Here is a 22,510-nt window from a genome sequence, read left to right as displayed (position 1 = left end):
TAATTGAGTCACTTATTGAAAATGCATAAGAGGAGGCTCTCATACCTGTTAATGATCCTAAACCCATATTGATCAAACCTGGATTAAATGTAACAACTGATTATATCTGCTCAATCAAGGTGCTCTTGGCAAACGGACCCGTTTCCAACAAAAGTACTTGGCTCAGCTAATCCTTGAGGTCAAGAGAAAGCATGGTCAGCCTGGCCAGATGGATGATGAGGCCAGTCCCACCCCCACACCTCAGCCTAGCTTGCCCAAGGTACGAGCTTCTGTTGTCTTGTTTCAGAATCAGAAACAGGTTTAGTGCCAAGTAGGTTTGCACATACAAGGAATTTACTTTATTTTGGTGCATAATAAAAAACAAGTACTGCAAAAGTCAAGAATCATAAATATTAAATAGAAATAAAAAAGAAAAATTATATACAAAACATGAAATATATGTTAAAATGAAAAGAGCTGTACAGTGTTTAAAAACGAAGAGGATGGAATTCTCAAACACTGTACAGCTTTATTTTAAATGATTGATTTTCGCAGTACGTGTTTTTCGTTATGCACCAAAATACAAAGGCAAATTCCTGGTATTTGAAAACCTATTTGGCAATAATCCTGATTCTGAATCCAGCTTGGTGCTTTTTGATGCCTCATTTACCACTTTGAACATTTTATTGTTCAGTTGACTGACTGTTAATAAAACCTACCTCACTTATGGACAGTATATTTAGACACATTTAGACCACAGATTTGCCTAACCTGCTACACTATTTGCCACTTACCCATTATATGTGAATGTAAAAACCTTACTTGCTGAACAGCGGCCACTTTGGCCACAAGTAGCAATTAGGAGATAATTGTAAATGCTAAAACGTAGCGTAACAGTATCCCAAGTAGAGAAGAGTCACAAAGTAAACTGACTCAGTACTGTCAGTTACACAGTAGTATAACCATGGCAACATCCCAGATGAAGCTATCGCACTTGATGAGTGGAGCGTGTTCCATATTTCCCTGTATCTCCTGCCTACTTACGCCCAGCTGATAAAAAGGGTCAAACCATCAGTAAAAACAGTTAACGTGTGGACAGATGAAGCAGCTCTACAGGACTGTTTTGAGTGCACAGACTGGCTCGTGTTCAAAGATGCCGCCTCCCTGGAGAACCACATCAACCTGAAGAATATACTGTACGTCATCGGGGACATCATGCAGATGTGTTGATGATGTGCTGATCACAAAGACAATAAAATCTTGTTACCAGATGAGCTAAACACATTTTACTTTATTAAGAGGGTGGATGATTACTGAATTTCTCAGATATATTTGCCACTTGATTGATGAATCAAATAAAGTTATTTAAGAGTATCTAAACACTTTAGAGAAGGTGTTATATGGCAGGTAAGGGGGCCTACAAACTGCTGTTGTCAGACTGTTTACAATGATTCTTCAAAATAACTATTAGGATTGAAATCACTATTTTATGATCTGCTATTTCTTGGATGCTGGAGGTATTGTATTTGATGGTGCATGCAGTGCTGTTGATAGGTTTTCATTGTAGTGAGTCCCCGGGACCCACAGGTGGTAAAATTTGTGTTTTTGACAAATTGTAGCATTAAACTCGTGTTTAGGGATGGGCATCGTTAGGATTTTATCAATACTGCTACTCTTATCTATACTTATCGGTTCTTTTTCATTACTAAATAATTGCTTTTTAAAAAAATTATATAATTATTTTTTATAAAAGAATAAATTCAGAACAGGATTAGAATTGACTATTTAAAATATAACTGAATGTTGTTTCTAGAGCAGAAATAGTAAAGTTCACCACAGCAAAGTGACTATATAAACTCCGTAATATCTCACTGGAAACAAATCTAGAATGTCAATACAATAAATCATATTCCTGACATTAAAAAATACTGAGTGAAGTTTAGAAAGAACTCAAACATCAGTCAGTATCAGTCCCTCCTCCTGTCCTGTGTCCTCCTCCCTCTGCTGCCGCTGTGATTCACTGCCTGCAGGTACCGCTGGTAGGAGGGCTGGTTTGTCTCAGCCAGCAGTAAGTTTACAAAAAATTGCCAAATTTTAAGATACATGACAAACTAAGTTAAACAGTTAGACTACATGCAGACAGCTTTTGTTTTAGCTTGTTTGTAACAATTCACTATTAGCCGTGCTAGCGCGCTGTTAACATAGTGCCGGTGGATCAGACTGCGGACAGAGCAGATTAAAATATCTATATCTAAAATTGTGTGTGTGTGTGTGTGCGCACTCAGCTCCGACACAGAGGTGAGAGGCTGCAGCGTAAATTTTTTGGACAGCGAGGTTTCTTTTGTTTATTTCTGTGATTTCAACACAGATTTGTTCACAATGTAGCATTATCAGAGAAAAAATAATTTGCGTCCCCTGGACGTGTCGATAGTGAGTTTACTGCATCCTTTCGGATTTTAATGCGTCAGACACAGGACGTGTACCTAGCAACATCACTGTATGATTGAAAATATATCCATGTTGTGACTTGACTAGAGAAACTAATCTTTAATGGTAGGAGGGATAACGGGCTGGCATAAAATTGTCATATTATGAAGATTTGATTAAGAAATGATCTAGTCTAAACATGGCTCTCTACAGATGGAGCACCTGTTGGTACGGTCTGATTGACTTGGGAGATATCTGTCCATCTTAAGTAAGTTAGAGATGATCTCGCCCACATCCAGGTTATTGAGATCAGCCTTTTCTGCTGCCTAGAATGTACAACAGGGAAAAATTACTTGTAATATCCAGCATCATCAGCAGAGGGACACCTCAGAAGACCAACAAGGGCCATATCACCAGCACATTTGAATTTGAACAGCTTCCCATTACTGCTGTGGGCAGTCATTTCATTTGAATAAATGTAGAACAGCAGTGGTGACAGCACACAGCTTTGTGGTGCCCCAGTGTTTTAAAACAAGCTTGTTTGAGTAGATCCCGTTCATCAAAACTCTCTGAGGGTGGTCCGTTAGAATGCTTCTAATCCAATGAATGAGCCCACCATTCATTTTCATCTTAAAAAGTTGTTCTAAAAGAGTGTCAGTTTGCATAGTGTTTGCAGTGTGGTCATATCTCTGAGGTGTCTGAAATTACTTTTCAGTGTAACTGTGTACTGTATTTATTCTCTTAACTTGTGTTAACTTCCTGGGGATCAGGACATAGAGAGTATTAAAACTGACATGTATCTTTAGGTAAAATAGTCACCTGCATTTGCTTGCATATTTGTTACTGTAAATTACAACCAAATATGTACCTAGTGGTTCTTTAAACTGGCTGCCTGCAGTTAGCATATCAGTGTAAGTTAGTGGATGGCTCATTTTATCTAAGTAGCAGCATGCACGAGGGATTCAATCTTGAAGTTGTATGTCTCACAGTAGTATTTTTTCTTTTAAAGGTTGTGGCTGCAAGCAATTTCTCAAATATGTAATGCTTAATCCAAAAAAGCATGATGGCTCGCTTGGCTGCTCTTAGTTGTTTTCATGTGCCATGGTTTATGGCTGCAGCATGTGTGTACACATCTGACTCCATGTGTGTTTCCATGCTTACAGGACTACAGTCTGGCTGATGACACCGTGCTGGATAAGATCAGTTTAGCAGAGCCAGATCAGTATGAGCTGCCTGACCTCAGTGCAGAGGAGCAGGCCGTCATCCTGGGCATCTGGTAAGTCCTCTACCTCAGAGCTCAGCACTGTTTCTGCAGCACTCTGTTGAGTTTAAAACACGTTTGTGATTAAAAACATTGTGACAATAAAGGCTGTATGTGCTCTTCACAAGGAGAGTACTTGTATATTGTGCCAATCTACCAGTTGTGTAACCTGAACTTCAGAAAATTTTGGATGGTCTTACAAAAACTTGAGGGTTATACGTTTATGTTACATAAGGAGAGATTGCCTCCAAAGACTGAAATCATTTCAAACCATCCTGCACCTCAATTTAGAACCACTCAGTTCAATCTGCCTAAGCTAAATTCAATGTCACTCTGATTTAGCAAAGCCCTTTTTAACATGGTCATGACACATATCCATTACCTGGAGATATATTTATTTGGACAAACTTAACGTTGTTACACAGTTGGTCATATTTTATTTCCTATTTGTTTATTCTTTGTTTCCTTTTTGTTATAATAACTTGTTAGAACAAAAAATCAGTGTGTCTGGGAGCCTCACCTGTACACAAAAGCTTTGTAAAATTTTAGTGTTGCAAGACATATTAGCACCAGGAGTAGAAGTAAAGCTACATCTGCTGTTGGTCTATATAAAAAGTACATCTGTGTGCCTTTGGGGGTGGGTGTGTGTGTGTGTGTGTGTGTGTGTGTGTGTGTGTGTGTGTTAGTTTCTTTGGACTGATGAGCAGTTGACACCTACCATCAGTGTATGAATGGGGTGAATGTGATATGTAATGTGAGGTGCTTTGAGTGGTCGGAAGACTAGAAAGGCACATTACAAGTACAGTCCATTTCCCATACGATACATCTATCTGGTGTTGTAGATGCGCTAACAAAAAGTCAAAACCTGCACTGTTGGTATCTCTGGCAAGGGGGGTTAACGGGAGTCCCGTTGGACCCCTTCTGTCAAGCTAGCACTCTTTAGTTTGCCTCAATGTTTTGCTTTGTTTCATTTCTCACTTTCTGACGTGTGGTTTCCCTCTGGATTTATGGCTTACCTACTGTAAATTGTGAACTTATCTGTAGTGGTGGTGTCATCCAGACAAAGGGTGCATATAGATATAAGATAAGATATTCAACATAATATAAAACCATTTAGCTTCACTGAAAGTCAGTGATTAATTCCCATGCAGCTGCTGGGAATGGAAGGGTCAAGTGAAGGTCAATGGAGCAGTCAGTGAGATTTCTAAGAGATGATTGATGAGCAGCAGGTCTGTCTAAATTAATGTTAGATCTGCACAGCTGCATGCTGCTCTAAGACATTATCAGAAATTGCTGTCTTGTACCTCTTGAGCCTTCCAGAGGGTGAACAAACCAGACTTATGCAAAATGTAAACAATTACTCCATTGGCATTACTGGATCCATAAAAAAAGCCTTGAAAATATATTCTCTCTCCTATGGTGACTTACCCTGATATTTATCATCACCTTGTTGATACATAGTGTAGGCTTGAATGGAACTGTGAGGTAAATTGAAGACATATGCTCATATACTGATAATGGCATTTCTATTGTCAGAACAAAGGGAAAGTTATCAGTGGACATGGAACATGCATTGCTGGACGAATTACTGTTACTAGATCCATTCAGCTACTGTACTGCCCTGCACTGTTGGACATAACACAAATACACAATCGGGTACCTGTGCATATAAATGTAAAATACATAAAAAGACACTTTGGATAGCAGTTACGCACATAGAGCACCAATGAAGTTGGAGTGAACAGTTGCATTAGTTAAAATGGGAGCATAATTCTTCAATCAGATGGATGACTGAAAAATGTGACTGAAATGTGTATAGTGTAGACAGGGTGTTCCAGTTTGTGTCTGATGTAAGTGATGTCAGTTTGTTTTCAAGAATTTGAATTGCCTCTTCATTGTCAGCGCGTCTTGTATTAATGAGAGCACATCCCAGGATATGATTACCCTGTTATTATCGTAAAGAGCGTAGTTTAAATTATACTTACACAAAAGTTACTCAAAATTTAAAGAAAAAGGAAAGCTAAAAGTTAGAAAAAGTAAGACAACGACACAGTAACAAGCAGCATGCACGTTGGCACATGTGTACTTCGTCAAGGCCCCTCTTGGATAAATTCTACTGATTTTGGTGAGCCTCTGACTTTTCATCTAGCGCCACCAGAAGGTCAAAATGTTCACTTATTCATTGTAATATCTCAACAACTACTAAATGGATTGGCACCAAATTTTGTTTGTTAAAATTTTGACATTCATTCATGTTGCCTCGAGAAATGTATCCTAATGACTTTGCTGATCCCCTGACTTTTCCGCTAGGACCATCGTGAGGTAAACATTTATGCTAAACTAGATGGTGAACATTATAAATATTATACCTGCTAAACAGTGTCCATGGCTGTTTTTGGCCAGGAAATGTCATTGTTCTCCCTGCCAATGCATATCCCTAAATATGATATGCATCATGGCAGTTCCTGTCCACGATCACTCACAGGGGCATCTGGCATACCTTTCACCAGAATGGGGTATTCTTCCTGGTCCTGGAGGAGATATTTGTGGTTGGTCAGGGCGAGACGGCCTTCCTCTCCTCCCCCTCCTCCTTCCACTCTGTTAGTGGCCCACCTTGTCACTGGGTAATAATAATTATTCAAAGCCTTGTTCAACACACACTTCCTCAGTGGCCTAACCCTTCTCCCCCCGATCAAAACACACCTTCTGGAGGGATTGAAATGACTACTGATCTATATACTGTAAAATAGTTTACAGTAGTATTTGGTTTATTTCACATTATTACACTATTTGCATCCACCCTATACTATTCAGGATCAGAATCATAAATACTTTATTGATCCCTGAGGAGAAACTCTTTTGTTACAGCTGCTCACTGTCACGTCAGTGCACACAGGAATAGAAGTTCTAAGCAAATCAAATATAATACACTATAATACAGGCAAGATAAATTAAGTACGAAGTGGATATAAGTATAAAATGACTTATACCCACTATGACTATTCTACAGTAATAGTCATAATAGTTTATTTTATATACTATACATTTACTTTACCATGCTATAATGATTAGTATTGCTTACAGGGAAAAAACACACACAAATCAGATACAGTAGGTCTGGCTATCTTACAGCGCAAATGATTTCCTAGTGCGCAAAAGCTGCAATCGAAAAACACATTTCCCTACTCTGTAGCCTACATAATACATCACAATGTATTTATTTCATATAGCATTACTTACTTGTCCTCGTAAGGATTTATAGATCGGCGAAATTCCTCTCATCCTCTGAATAGCATGACTCGGTGCAGAGTCGTCATTGTCTCGTTTCTTCGACATCTCCTTGACAAATAAGCTCCAACACATCAGCTGCAGTAAATGTCTTTTTTGCCACGTCTTTGTATCTGTCTGTATCTTTGTTTCTGTACAAACGTTTCCCCCCTGCTTTGCTCCTGTGTTACGACACACACCACGCAGCCAAGCCTCTGAATCAGACATTCTGATTGGCTGTGACGTCATCCACTGTAGCCAATAGTGTCCAATTCAGACATCTGACTCTTACATCACAAACAAAGATGGTGGATGAGAACTGATCGAAATACACAAAGAATGAGCAAAGCGCTGGGCAGAGGGTGAGATTATCTACGTTTTTTTTTATTATTATTATTATTTTTTTTTACAACTTTTCATATTAGTTTTACTAGCGGAAGTAAATTACTCACATGCACAAACAGGGGCTCCCCGGTTAGCTTAATTTCTGTAGTTTAACAGGAAAAAAACAGCATGTCTGGAGGAGACATTGAGGAGTAATGACGCTCTAAAGACAACATATTTGGGAGTGTATATGCCCCCGTGGGTTTCAGAGGGAGCACCATTGTGCTTAAGTACAGCCTCTCAGAGCTGCTAACATGGCTGTAGAGTCTTAGTCTTGTTTAATAATTGTAATACTGTTTCATAATGTACATACTGTTGACCAAGAGTGTTGTCTTACAGCACTGACTTCCAGAAGAATAACCCTGTCCACAAGCTGACTGAAGAGGAACTCCTGGCCTTCACATCTGTAAGTCATTGTTTATTGTGATTTATAATTGAATATTATCTCCAGTGTCTATCATTTACTCCACGGTGCGACCAAGAATCTGTCAAGTGCGACTAAACATTTTCATTGGTCGCACTAGTGCACCTGAAATTTAGCCGGTCTAATAAAAATAAAAAAGATGTTGCCATATGCGATCCAAGGTGGTTGTTAAGAAATATCTTATTTCTGAAGCTGTTAATAATTTATCATCAACACTTTTCATTCCCCTGCTATGATTAGTCAACAACACCAATGCTAAGCTGAAGGCTACCTTTTATAGTGTTGCACCAGCAAACTGAAGACTAGATCCAAACACAAACCACTGGAGAACTGCAAGAAAGCGGTGCACAAGTGGAGAAAAACAAAACCATAAATCCATAATTATTTTGTGTATTGATGTAAATATTTTGATATTTAGTGATATTTAGATTTTTGTAATTACTGGAAATATAATATATAAGTAGAATCAGCCAGTTATCAGAGTAGAAAGACTAAAACACTTAATGATTTCATAAGTAATCAGCTAAATGTAGCCTACAAATTAATATTATGGAAGGATAATAAAGCATAAATTGCTTGTACTTCCACCCAATACCGACAAATGCTGTTAGCATGCCCTGTACCCTTGATATCTGAAAGGTGCACAGCGCCTAATACTTGAAAACCTGAAAAACTCAAACATTTGATATATTTAGATGTCCTGACACGATATATACTGAGGCAACATAACACTCTTTCCAGCACTATTACTGAGTCATCTGCAGCTCCTGCACACTCAGTGCTGTGTTCATCCTGAATTATGTAAATGAGGGGGTCTACTGTAGTTAGTGTTAGCTGTCTTAGTTTCATGGGTCCAGATGTGGGGATGACAAATGTCCAGACTGTCAAAACTCACAGCAACGGGTAGTTGCTATTCAAACCTATACTGTAGTGTGCTCACATCTGCCCGTTAGACTGTTAAAATTTAGGTGATGTACCAAGCTATTTAAGGGCCCCCCACACATATATGGCATCAATCAAATTACAGTACCAACATAATCAGTTGGTATCAAAAATTCACGTGAGTACACCAATATAAGGGGGTGCTACAAATTGACTTTCTTGGAATTGGGAAACAATTTTTAACCCAAAAAAATAAATACAAAACTCAAAACAAACACAAAATATCTACAGTATATATTGATTTCTTTAAAGAAAAAAAAGTTTTTGTTTCAGCGAGTCAGGACATTGAGATTTCATTCAGAGCACAATGTCTGAAGGGATCGACGCTGTAAGAAATCTGTGTTTCGGCCTGCATTCTCCACCAATAAATAGGGAATATGAAGCAGCAGCAATTTAATTAACATTCTCCACCATTTAACATATAGTTAAAATTTAGCTCAGTTTTACATTAAGCCGTTTCTCTTGATCAGTCGAGATAATGCACAAATTAGCTTTGTGGGGGAATAAACTTGAAATCAGGTAGCAAGAGGTAAAACAAGGAACTGATACGTAAAGTTTTCACCTAGTGGTTCAGATAGCCAGGGGACAAGTTGCGCTGGAAAGGAGGAGGGGAGGCACAGTCGATTTTCTTGTGTGGGCAGCTCAGCATGTTTGGATGCACTGTCCCATGCGCAGTTCAACCAGTGATTCCTTTTGTGGAGCTCCCAAGAGCTTGGGTTTCTTCTGCCATTGTCGGTCCTGCGGTGCGACACAGCTTGAGTCGGTCTCAGAAGGCGGATCACATCTTGCGCGCCCACTTGGCTGGGTGTGCTGTAGCCACGATGGCTTTCAGAGTTTGATAAACTCACAGTTCTAACTTTACTAACTTTGTCATGTTAGAATGCTGAATGTTGGCCTACAACACGTTCTGTGTGGCTTGGGATTCAGTTGATTCTCTGGTCTGAAGAGAACTGCAGAGCCAGAGGAGACACATGCAAGAAAGGGCAGGGGTCAAGAGTGAGTGAGTTTGGGCTTTCTCTGTTTCAGTAGTCTTCTGTCCAGGGGGCGGCGATGTGATGTCATCGGCACAACAGTCCCACCCCAGATCTGTTCTGTCTTAATTACTTTCCTGTACTAAAGAATCAATTGTTTTATTACCAATTGAATGCTTCCATGTTAAAACTCGGTCTCATCAGTTTCTGAAAGTAATTAAACACGTACTATATGAATAACAGGATGTCATCCTTATGAGTAATAGACTGGTAACCCAGGAAAATGTCATGAATGGCAATCATCTTACATCTGTTATTTTTAATACACATACACATTTTCCTATATATATGCGTACATATACTTATAACAGCGAATGAGAAACTAAAATAAAATCAATACAGGTCAGTGTTATGTCCATATTCTTCACAGGAATGTCTTTTGTTTCTGAGAGGTAGGCAGAAGAAGAACCAACCCCCGAGCAGTCACAAATGAGGTGTGACATTTCACATTCACACATCTCCTTTCTGGATTATTTCAGTTCTTGTATCAAAATCAGCATGTTGAAATGAAACTTCAAATTCTTCCTATAACATTAATTAAACATGGTGCATCAATTAATGTACATTTGACTTTGAATTGCAAAGTTGGTTCCTTGTTCCCTTTATGGATGAAGTCCAAATATCATCTCGAGGGGGGATTAGTGAGGGTCATAAATTGCCCCGTTGTCACTTAACTTTTATTGGTGTCCTCTCTGAGTCCTGGTGGGGGTCGTTTTTGACCTGAAAGGAGAGTATCACAGGATGTTTGGGGGAAGTTTATCTTTGAATTCTCACAGAGCTTGTTTATGAGTCAGAGGCCATATGCAGGTTTTTTAGGAGAGGGCATCAGTTTTCTGTGGAATAGTTCAAATTGTTCATCATAATCCTACAACCCTGTGTGCTTTAACAGACTTGAAGACAAGCAGTGTTATTGCAGCATCTGTTAGATACCTAAAGAGGATGCAGCATCCAGTGTGTGAACCCATTACCCTCGAGATCAGGTGAAAGTGAAGTTACCTTATTGCGCTCCTGATCCCCACAGTTATAATCCCACACACCACATGAGAGGGGGCAGGGTTTTGTCATTTTGTCATCGCTTTTCTTTCCCATCACTGTAACTTTGAAACCTAAGCCAAAATTGCTAAACATTGTAAGACAAGCCAGGCTCCTTTTCTCAACAGCTATGAGCTTGTTTGGAGACGCTCCCCTACTCCAGAGACATCATAGAGCAGTAATGGGATAGCTCACTTGGCCAATCCAGTGAGTCTTCTCTGAAGGCACTGTGAGGCTTAGATCCGTTCTGGCTGATGAGAACGCTTGGCAAGAGGAATTTGACCGGACAGGAAATTAAAAGAAAGAAAGCAGTGATTCTCTTAAGGCTTACTGGGGGACTGGTCTGCCTTTTCCCAAAACTTTCTGTTGCTTATAAAAAAATGTTTTGTCTCTCTAAAAAATATAAACAAATGTTAGCTTCCTGGTTACATAGTTTCATCTGTACCCCAGGCAGGCTGAATATTCTCTTTGCTGTTAGAACATAAATGTATGAATATCTTTCTACCAATTAAGGCAATACTTTTCCCAATTTTGCTGCTTTCATCCTGGTAAAATGATGTACCTCATATCTGTTGATGGGACGTAAAGACTGGATGATAATAGCAGGTTGCTGTAGGTTCTGTGATATTTGATAGTGTAGGTGATGTATACAGTAGAGACAAAACAAACAAAGTGAGATGCAGATGCAGAACCACATTGTTGCCTGAGATTTTCATGCCCACGGTATTATTTAATGGCATATGGACTGCAGGCATACATGCATACTGTCATGGTGGTGTCTGGGGGTGTGTGTGTCATTGAAGTATTAATACAGTAAAGGACACAAACTGTCACACTGCTCACACTGCAGTTCTCAGTATCATATTTGATTTTTTTAGCATTTTAATGCATTAATTTTACTGAGGAAAATCTCATTAATCCTAAAATACAGCATTTGTAATAATCCAACACGTCTTATGGAAAGACAAGTATAAAGTTATTTGCTAAATAACACATTAAAGTAAGACTATATAACTCTTGGAAGAAAAAACATCACATTCTTCTGGTACAAAAGAAAAGCTGAATTCATTAGCAATAAAACACACCCTGGTCTGGTATGACTAACCTTGAGTCACCTGCTACTAGTCACCTAGTTTCCCAGACGACATTGTAATGCATAAAATTGTTACATTGCCATGCATTCATTGTAACTTTTATACACGGTGTTGGAAAGTTTTTCTTTTGCATATTGCCGTGTGTACAGTGGCCTGATAATCGGACTGAACTGACATTTCGTTTTCACTTCATTATTTAGTCTGACATTGGGTCATGCTTGCCATTTTCTGTTTGGAAGGGGGTGTTATTTTGCCCTAACCAGTTATTAGTGACTGATGTACCTGCCCTGTCAACATCATTTTCATTTGACAGACACAACATAGATGTTGCTTGCAGTTAACATTTGTGATATTGATTGAGGAAGTGGGTCGATGTAATTTAGTTTTTAGCCACACTACCTGTGTGGCTCTAGGTTGGCCAATGGCAAGGTTGGTTGACATTGCTCTTATAAATATACTTATAAATATCTTGATAATCTTAAATTTGAATGGATTGCCATGACATTTAGTACAGAGATGCGTGGCCCCTTCAGGATGTATTCTATTGACTGTAGAGCTCCTGTGACCTTTCCTGTAACATCACCAAGAGTTAACACTTTCGTTTTTTTAGTGAAATTTCTTTACAGCTATTGGGTAGATTGCCATGAAGTTTTGGACAGATATTTGTGGTCACAGTCTTTGGTGATACCACAAACTTTTATCTACTGCAACCAGCAGGTCAAAGTTTTTCAAGTAGCCAGTGAAATATTTCTATCTAGTCAACAGCCTGTCCAGCTGTGTCAAACTTGTCCCTGCCTTTCACCATTTTTTTTTTTTTTTTTTTTTAGAATAGATTTTTGTTCAGATGACATTCCCATTCTTAATCCCTACTACAAAGGTCTGATTGGCTCGGTTGTTTTTCCAACTGGGGAAGCAGCTGTCAGTGAGCACAACGGCAGATTTATGTGAATCTAAGAAAAACACTGGAAATGTGGGTATTGATACAGAGGTCTCGAACAAGGTTATGTGTACACAAGACAATAGAAGCAGGAATTTTACATTTTCAATTAGAAGTACAAACAACATGAGAAACAGACATTAAAACAGATCCAAATACTACTGCAGATCCTGTAATCCTGTAGACAGTGTTTGACTGCCACTCCTTTCATTGCCATTTAGGCTTGCAACTTGGTTTTTATTCCATGCCTCCTTTTGTATGAAGCCACAGAACAGTCAGGATTTCATGGTTGAGTTTTTATCCAGGTGACATCATATGGTCCTGGCTGGTGTCTTAACCAGATTTTGGCTTTTCTAATCTGGGGAACTTGTTGTTGTTGTTACTACTCAGCATTTCTTGTCTTGTCGAGAAATATAGCACTTATTTGTGTATTATCTTATCTTTGGAGGCTTATATTTTTGGAGTTGGATACACTTAATGCATTGCTGTTAATATAAAACACTGATGGCATTTTCAGAGAGAACTGTTATTTTAACTCAACCTTGGGTGTCTGGAACACAGATTGACAGAAAGACGTATTTCAAATGATAACATCATAGCAGTCTCAAGGTTGACAGGCATAAAAGACTCTTGAAGAGTGATCATGCCTGACCTAACCCCTATGAAATAGCAGTTATCTCCTGGAGGAAGCATTGTCAATAATGCACCCCGCTCTTTGGCAGTTTTATTTTTTGTCCTGCTGAGGAAAATATTTTGTCCATGTGTCGCCTGGCTGCTCCCACTCTTTGCCAGACGCAAGTCAGTTAATGAAAAAAGAATAATGTGGAAGAGAGTGAGTGGAGCTGAATACACTATTGAAAGGTGAGTAACAGAATCACGCTGCATGCTCTCTTCTCACTCTGTTTGCTAAAACTAACAGAGTGACTACTTTCAGTACTGTCAGCATGTTAAAAGCAAAAATGGCATGACAGTGAAGAGATATTTGAAGACAACTTTGTAAACTTCTCAGTAAGCCACTAAAGTTGGTTTTCTTAGATTATAGTCAAAGAGAGGATAAAGTCAAAGTTAATTTTTGCCCTTTGTTCTTTTGCATTTCTGTTTTGTAGCAACAATAACTAATTTGGGCAAACAGTGAAGGTGTTCGGTCATGCTTCATGGTCACGTTGTTTTATTTGTTCTGCGAGTCACGCTGCAAGAATCTTATATTTCTCAGGATAAAAATTACCCAAATTTGTCAAGTAAACAAATCGGTTGTTTGTGCACTCAGAAGCCTTGCTATACAAAGTTTGACTCATGAAAGACTAAAGTTATTAATTTTAGGACCTGACTCCATTTTGAATTTACTGCTTGTGATTTTTAACTTGGAATGACTTGAAATCCTCCACAAACAGAAAGATTAACAAGACTGTGAGGCTGCACAGCAGTGCTTTGAGCTAAACAGTAATGTCGACATGCTAATATGCTAACAATGTCAATGCTAACATGCTGATGTTAAGCAGGTATAATATTTTCCATGTTCACCATGGTGGTTCTAGAGAAAATGTCAGAGAATCACCAAAGTCATTAGGATTCTTCTGGGAGACATGAATGTATGTACAAAATTTCATGGCAGTCCATCCAGTAGTTGTTGAGACAGTCTGGACAAAGTAGTGGACTGACAGACTGACATTGCCATGCCTAGATCGACGCTGCTAGCATGGCTAAAAATTATGTTTTAAGTGTGCAGCGAATCAACTCTTAATGTTACTTACATTTTCCTTACGTACTTTGAATCAATCTGACAGTAGCCATTCACATTGTGTGAGCGTAAGGGTTGGTGTATCAGCACACAGACAGCAGATCATTAAATGATCACATTTGGATGTAAAGACTTTCCTGTGGTCAACAAAAAAACCCCAGATTAAAAGGGCATTAGATTTGTAATAGGTGCATAATGACTTTTTGAGGACTCGAAACGCACGGTTTAGGACTTGGAATTGGGAAATATTGGTCTTGACTTGGGACTTTATAGCCAAGACTTGAGAGACTCAGTTGTGGCTTACAAAACTTTGCCCCACCTCTGCTTGTAACTGGACTGTGTGAACTTGCAGTAAATGAATGATGAGTTTCTAAAGGTAACATTTCCACTTTGATTCACATTGAAGGAAACAATATGGATGATTGTATTTAAAATAGCACAAAAGAAAAAAACTAAAATCCTGCACATTGTCACTCACTTCTACTCACTTGAATGAATGAGGTATTGGTTCTCAGACGTTCATCAAGTTTTTAGTTACCAGTTTTTGATCCGATGCACCTGTTCATAAGACTTGGTGTGCAAGAACTTTATAGTAAAATTGGTACATATAAAATACATTTTTGAAAGAGTACATGTTGCAATTCAGTCTAAAACAACTCTGTTGGGACTCCACAGATTAATTCATTCATTTGGGTGATTGTTAGGAGACTGCATTCTCTTTTGTCCCACAATCCTGAGGGCCACTGAACGCTGCATAGGCCAGTCTGACCTGTGACCCAGTTGTCACTAGGTCAGTAAAAAGGTCAGCAATGTTTTGTCTCTCTGGAATCCTTCACTGCGGCGGACAGCCCATGGCAGTCGACCTCTCAGTGTTGTCTGCTCATCAGCAGACACCCACCTGAACTCTATCCTCCTGGCTTCGCCATGTACGCAATTCGCAACAGAAAAACTTTAAAGCTCCTGCTGCATGTTACTTTGTTTCTGACCACGTGGGTTCATGCTCGTCCACACGAGACATAAGGAGGCAGAACAAACACACATTCCTTTTGGCGCACACCCAGACCTACACACACACGCACACACACACGCACACACACACACACACACACATACATTACATACTACATTCTGTAGTTTAGTATTTAGAGTTAGACTTCATGGTGTGTTTTTGCTTTGTTTATCTTTTTTTAAATAAATGCTTGTGTATAATTATGCCGGCTTCTTTAATGTTGCACGAGAGTGATTCATTTGCCAACCTCTTCTATGTTGAACTCCAAATCCTTCAACCTACTAGCTGTTAATGGTAATTCTGGTTATAGTTATTAATTTAATTGTTAATCTGAGTTCCACATTGATAGTTTAGTGTATTTTCTCTTTAAGAAGAGTGGTGCCCCGAGGACTTTATTCATTAAAGTTATTTATGATTATCTTTTCTGATAGCCATAATTAATTGATCACACCTACATAAGTGGTTGCCCCCCTTTTAACCATTGTAAATCACTGTTGCATTGTGTTTTGAAAAAAAAAAATTGTCCTAAACATATGCCTTCTTCTGATATCATAAATCCATCCAGCTGTGAGCTCAGTTTGAACAATGAGCTGGCAGCATATGCTGTATTGTCACTGCGTGTGTTGGGAAACCTGCTGGCTCTGTGAGCAGGCATCTTCCCAGCCTACATGTAGATCCAGGAATCTGCAGGCTGGTTAGATGGTTGTCACATGTCTAGCTGTCTTCATCAATACACCACTTCTGTCACCTTCTTGGAGGACCATCTGGAGGTAGTGCTGATGCCAGTTATTACCTGAGCTTTCCTTGACGTTTTTCATCCACATACTGAATCAGTAATTTTTTTCAATTTCAAAACGGATTGTCTATATTATCCTTGTTGATATGTATGAAAATGAATCAGGTTATGTGATCCCCTATAGGGAAAACCTGACTACCAAACAGTTGTGGATTCTCTCCAGATCTCGTTGTAGAGAAGATGGCACCTCAGATGGCTGCCTCGTTGTTGTTTTTATCTTGTTTTGTCTATTAATACAGTGTTTTGCTCTAGTACCTGGGGCTCTTTCACCAGAGAGGTGCTCATGAACATTAGGGAAACAACTTCAGCAGATTTATTTCCCACTTTTCTCACCACATTTGTGGAATTATTGGACATTCTCATAAAAGATGACCTCACATTCATTCTGGTCGGTGTTTACATTCCACCGCAGGCCAATGTGCAGGAGGCACAGCACATGCTCGCTGCCCAGATGCTGTGTGTGAAGCGGACAAACCCGGACTCCTTACTAATTGTCCTCTGGGACTTTAACAAAGGTAACCTCAGCCATGAACTCCCCAAATACAGACAGTTCATTAAATGCCTCACCAGAGAGGAGAATACCTTGGATCATTGTTACACTACAGTCAGCAATGCCTATCATGCTGTCCCCCGTGCTGCACAGGGACACTCTGACCACATCATGGTCCACCTGATTCCTGCATACAGGCAGAAATTAAAGCTCTGTAAACCTGTTGTGAGGACATCAAAGCAGTGGACCAGTGAAGCTATTGAGGACCTTCGGGCGTACTTAGACTGTCCTGTCCTGATGTTTTCAGGACTGCTATCAACTAACTGGATGAGTTCACAGAGGCTGTGACGTCCTACATCAGCTTCTGTCAGGACTGCTGTGTACCAACACGCACCAGGGTAAACCCTGGTTCACAGCTAAACTCAGACAGCTAAGGTTGCAAAAGGAAGAACATTTAGGAGTGGGGACTGGGCCAGGTTTAAAGTCAAAGTACAGGTTTAGGAAGGCGGTGAGAAAAGCTAAAAGACTGTACTCGGAGACTACAACAGCAGTCCTCGGCAAATGACTCTAATTCTGTCTGGAGGGGGCTCAGACGGATCACCAACTATAAACCTAAACTCCCCGCACTCCATTAACGACTTGCACCTGGCCAACAAACTGAATGAGTTGTACTGCCTGCTTCAAGACCTCCACCATCATCCTTGTCCCCCAAAAAAACAAGAACCACAGGACTTAATGACTACAGACCCGTCACCCTGACACCTGAACCTATTCCAGGATCCTGTTTGTGGATTTTAGCTCCGCCTTTAATACCATCATCCCTGCTCTGCTCTCCCAGCTTAGTGGGACTGACTCCACCTGCAGGTGGATCACAGACTTTCTGTCTGACAGGAGGCAGCATGTGAAGCTGGGGAAACAATCTCAGACTCACACGTTACATTAGCATACAGTCTCCACATCTGTCTCAATGCATTACATTAACGCACATCTTTTGGACTATTTATACATTGCACATATTCCTTATTCCTTATACTTCATACTGTGAATTTTTGCACATTCCTGCACAAACTGCACAGCTCTTTCATTCTATAAACATATTTTTACTGTTTTTATTACTTTTCCATATATTTGTCAGTTTTTCTGATTCATATTTAAATTTCTTGACTTTGAGTACTTGTTTTTTACTTTTTTTAAAAAACTTTTCTATTTCTATGTTTATTGTTATGCACCAAAATACCAAAGCAAATTACTTATGTAAAAACCTACTTTGCCAAACTCTTCTGCATCGGGTTTATTGCTGAGTGCAGAGGGTTCAGTCAGCAAATAGGATGGTTGCTACAACTGATCATCACACCGCCAGCTGCTGGAAGTCAAACTGAGGATTTAGCGATCCCACCTTAAACCATTAGGCATTACTGCAGAGCATATCCCTTTTAACTCTGTAAACACGCATCCTCACAGGTCTCATCTGTCCGTTTGTCTGTCTTGTCCCTCTCTACAGCATGGTTGGCTCCTAAATCAGGACTGAGCTGAAGGAACCTGTCCGTTTTGAAAGATAGTCAGAGAGAAAGTATAAGTAGCTATGTAGGTTCATTTTTTGACCTGGAATTGTTGTGTGTTTTACCATAAATCTATGGTCAGTCCAGCTCAATGCTGCTTTCTTCCTGTGTAGTACATTCTTGTATCATATTTTTATTATGATATATAAAAATTCAAAACCGTTTAACTAGTATCAAATGAGTCTTACATTTATTAGGACTATTTTATCTATCTTTAAGTGCACTTCCACATTGCACATTTTAGTTGCAAAACTTTATACCTTAAATACTCAAATAAAAGCTTGTATTCAAATAATAACCTAGTCATAAATAATAGTGGTCAGAGCAAACAAATTCCGGCCAGTTGCTAATAACAATAATACTATTTACTTATTATTTCCAATTGCTTCCAGTTTGCTGTTTTTTTGCAATTGCTTCAAAGCTACTATCGTAGAAAAGGTTTCAGTCGTAGTCATCTGGACACTGTTTTCTCAATATTGAGAATGACTTCCGGATGGGAGCCGAAACGTCTTGATTCTGAAAACAGTGTCCAGATGACTACGACTGAAACCTTTTCTACGATAGAACACTCCTGGACGAATGAGGGACTACACCGTCTTCAAAGCTACTGTCAATTAAACTTAACATTTTCTGCATATATTTCAAATTAAAGGGAGGGAGGGAGGAACTGTGCCATTTGAGCAGCTTGAAGGCTCTTAACCTGCTGTAATGGCTCAGATGGTAAATTCAGCATAATGTACATTTCCACAACACTGACTCCATTAGTACAACAACAGTCATGTCATATTCACCATTCCCTTTCTCTTTTCTAACATACTGTTATTATTCACTAATTATTTCCATTTGTTTCTACTTTGCAGATTTTTCGCTTTTGAGGTAGTCGTTGAAACTCAACACTGCAGAATTTTCACATTTAATGTATACCAGGCTCGGGAGGAGTTTTGCACTTTTAGCCACTGGAAGGTTTAAATGTGAAACATCTATACAGGAAGTGTTGAGTTTCGTTGATGGTAACTTAACAGTGATTTTTAAAAAACAGAAATAGAAGAGAAACTGACGAGTAGAGTGTGAGTATGACATGACTTGCGAGGCTCAGCATCTCTTCAGATTGTGTGAATTAGTAGTTATCTGCCTATTTGTTTTAAGTCTGTTCACACAGAACAGTCTGGCATACCTGTCATACAGCCGAGAAGAACTTTTGGACATTGGATCTCACAATTCTGACAACTTTATAGGCGATCTCCGGCTCATTACAGAGATTGCCAAGACATCAGAGGCTACCAACCCGGCTCTGCCGACTGGAAGTGCTAGCAGGCAGCTTCAAGACCTAAAACAAAGGTGGGAGAAGATAGGATGGCTAAGGGCTAGGCTAAAGCTAACTCCTCAACAGCTGTCTCTACCCAGCATTTTCCTCGCCAATGTACAGTCTCTGGCGAACAAATTGGATGAGCTGCAGATCTCCACTCACAAAAAGATTACGTCTTACAGGCGAATAGAACAGTTGATGACTCCAGTAAGATCAGAGGTGGGGGACTGTGCATTTATGTAAACAAAGCTTGGTGCACGGACACTGCTACAATCGACAGTCACTGCTCTGCTAACCTAGAATATCTCATGGTTAAGTGTAGACATTTTTATCTGCCCAGAGAGTTTACGTCTACTGTTGTGACTGCAGCATTTATCCCCCCTGGATACTATTGCTAAACTTGCTATGAAAGAACTGCATGCTGCCATTAGTAAACAGACTACACACCAGGAGGCAGCCTTTATTGTTGCGCGGGACTTGAACCACTCTAGTCTGAAGACTGGAAATTCCACCAACATTCTGCCCCACTAGAGAAGACAAGACCTTGGACCATGTTTACACCAACATGGCTGATGAAACCTTTAGTGAGGACAGTTAAAGTATGACCAGAGGGAGAAGACTCTGTACTACAGCACCAGTTTGAACACAGACTGGAGTGTGTTTGCCACTCAGGCAACCCTGGACTCCCACAAGGACATTGACTCTTATACTTCTTCTGTCCTGGATTATATCAACACCAACATCAACAGTGTCACCACCCTCAAACAGATTACAACATTCCCAAATCAGAAGCCATGGATGAACAGGGAGGTATGCAACACTCCTTTCAGATCAGGTGAAGCACTGGCCTACAGTTCATCCAGGGCTAACCTGAAGAGGGGTATCAAGAGGGCCAAGCACAGCCACAAGCTAAGGATTGAGGACCACTTCACCAACAACTCCGACCCTGACACATGTGGCAAGGCATCCAGGCCATCACAAATTACAAACCCACCAACACCACCGCCCCAACCAGTGGCACCACGCTTTGACAGGGACAACCAGGAGGCAGCCATCAAGGCTGTGCTCCCTGCAGACCACCAGCCCCTCACGCTCACCCCCACCAATGTGTTTGCTGCACTGAGCAGGATTAATGCACGTAAGGCTGTTGGCCCTGATGGCATCCCCAGACATGTGCTCAGGGCCTGTGCTGGGCAGCTCATTGAGATCCTGACTGACTGAAGCAGCTGTCCCCACATGCTTTAAAACCACCTCCATTGTGCTGGTGCAAAAACACTCCACTGCAGCGAGCCTTAATGACTTTCACCGTGTTGCACTCTCCCCCACCTTCATGAAGTGCTTTGAGAGGCTGGTCCTGGCTCATTTCAAAACTTGCCTACCATCCACACTGGACCCCCTCCAATTCGCCTACCACCAGAACAGTTGTATGGAGTACGCCATTTCCACGGCACAACACTCCACCCTCTCCCGCATGTACAACAGTAACACCTACGTGAGAATGCTGTTCATCGACTTCAGTTCAGCATTTAAACGCGTTCAAAGCGTTCAAACCCTGTTGTGCCAGTTTATTATTATTTGTTGTCTGCAGCTTCTGCTCAAATTCCCATAAGCTAGAAACATGAAACTTGGCCCAATAACTGGAAATGATGTGCATGTGCTTCCACAGAAATATGAGCCCAATCGGCCACATGGTGGCACTGTAATTAAGGCCCAAAAATACAGTGTTGAACAGGCCACACTCCGTAAGGCAGAATGACTTGAAATTTCTCTCAAAAGTCCAGCTCAATGTGCTCTGCAAAAAAGCCTCTTGGACCATTAAAGTGCGCCTAACTAGATTTTCCGCCATTCAGAATGTTTTGAAAAACACATTTTTGACCGTAGGTCCGTTTGCTACCAAATTTTCAGTGGATCACTGGACGAAGCTCATCAAAAGTTTATAAAGCTTGTTGATATTTTATTTAGTTTTCAAGATACCGACCAATGAACTTCATATGGGGCGCGGCTCAGCACATAAATAGACCAACGTCAACAATTGTTAGGTCAATCATCACAAAGCTTACAGGATATGTCTACAGAAGTACCTACCATTCTATTTGTGAAAATGCAAAAAAGGAGATTTCACTGCTTTTGTCACGTCTAGACCACATTTGTCCAGATCAAAAGCTCTAAACTTCTAACGGTCTGTGTTGGCTTGAACCCCGGAATTGCCGCTTGCAGCTGTATTATTGATTTCAGTTCTGCATTCAACACAACCAGTCGAAGCGTCCAGTTGTCGAAGTGTCCTTGGGCAAGTGGACTGAGTGCGCATGTGCGAGCCTGCATGCTGTCTGTTGCCGTAGCTCTGTCTCGTCGTCTTACTTTTTCCAACTTTTAGGTTTTTCTTCCAAACTTGAGTAACTTCTGTGTAAGTATAATTTAAACTATGCTCTTTACAAAAATGAGAGTAGAAAGTGTTAGTACTTTTTTTCGCCGTGGAACTTCTTCTCCTGCTACTCGGTCAGGGCACCGCTGCAGATCAGCTGTTTGGCCACATTGTTTACACCAGGGAACAGCTGATCGCGCTGAAGCCGAGTGGCATGGCGCGCAGGACAACCGATGTCCCCACTGAGATCTGGAGGAGAACACACCGAGGATGCAGAGGTGGAACGAAGCGGCGAGGGAAGAGAGAGGGGTGCAGACAAAAGAGACTTAAGAACAAGAGATTTAAGCTGTGTCTGCCTTCTCTCATCATGGGCAACATGAGATCGCTGGCGAATAAAATGGACGAGCTAACGGCGTTAGCCCGGAGTCAGACGGAATTCCGTGAGTGTAGTTTGATGTGCTTCTTAGAGACA

General features: G+C 40.3%; 1 protein-coding gene across 1 annotated transcript in view; it reads left to right on the top strand.

The window, feature by feature from the left end:
• The window catches only part of ttc27 (tetratricopeptide repeat domain 27), a 126,775-nt gene that overhangs the window by 39,560 nt on the left and 64,705 nt on the right, over window positions 1–22,510 (top strand). The window contains exons 7-9 of the mRNA XM_044214343.1: window positions 120–259; window positions 3,570–3,682; window positions 7,658–7,724. Of these exons, the coding sequence (XP_044070278.1) occupies window positions 120–259; window positions 3,570–3,682; window positions 7,658–7,724 (320 nt within the window). The remainder of the gene's footprint in view (window positions 1–119; window positions 260–3,569; window positions 3,683–7,657; window positions 7,725–22,510) is intronic.

This window comes from Siniperca chuatsi, linkage group LG11 (genome assembly GCF_020085105.1).
Source record: "Siniperca chuatsi isolate FFG_IHB_CAS linkage group LG11, ASM2008510v1, whole genome shotgun sequence".
Taxonomy (NCBI): domain Eukaryota; kingdom Metazoa; phylum Chordata; class Actinopteri; order Centrarchiformes; family Sinipercidae; genus Siniperca; species Siniperca chuatsi.
Note: the sequence above shows the minus strand (reverse complement) of the source record. Positions and strands in the feature narration are given on the sequence as shown.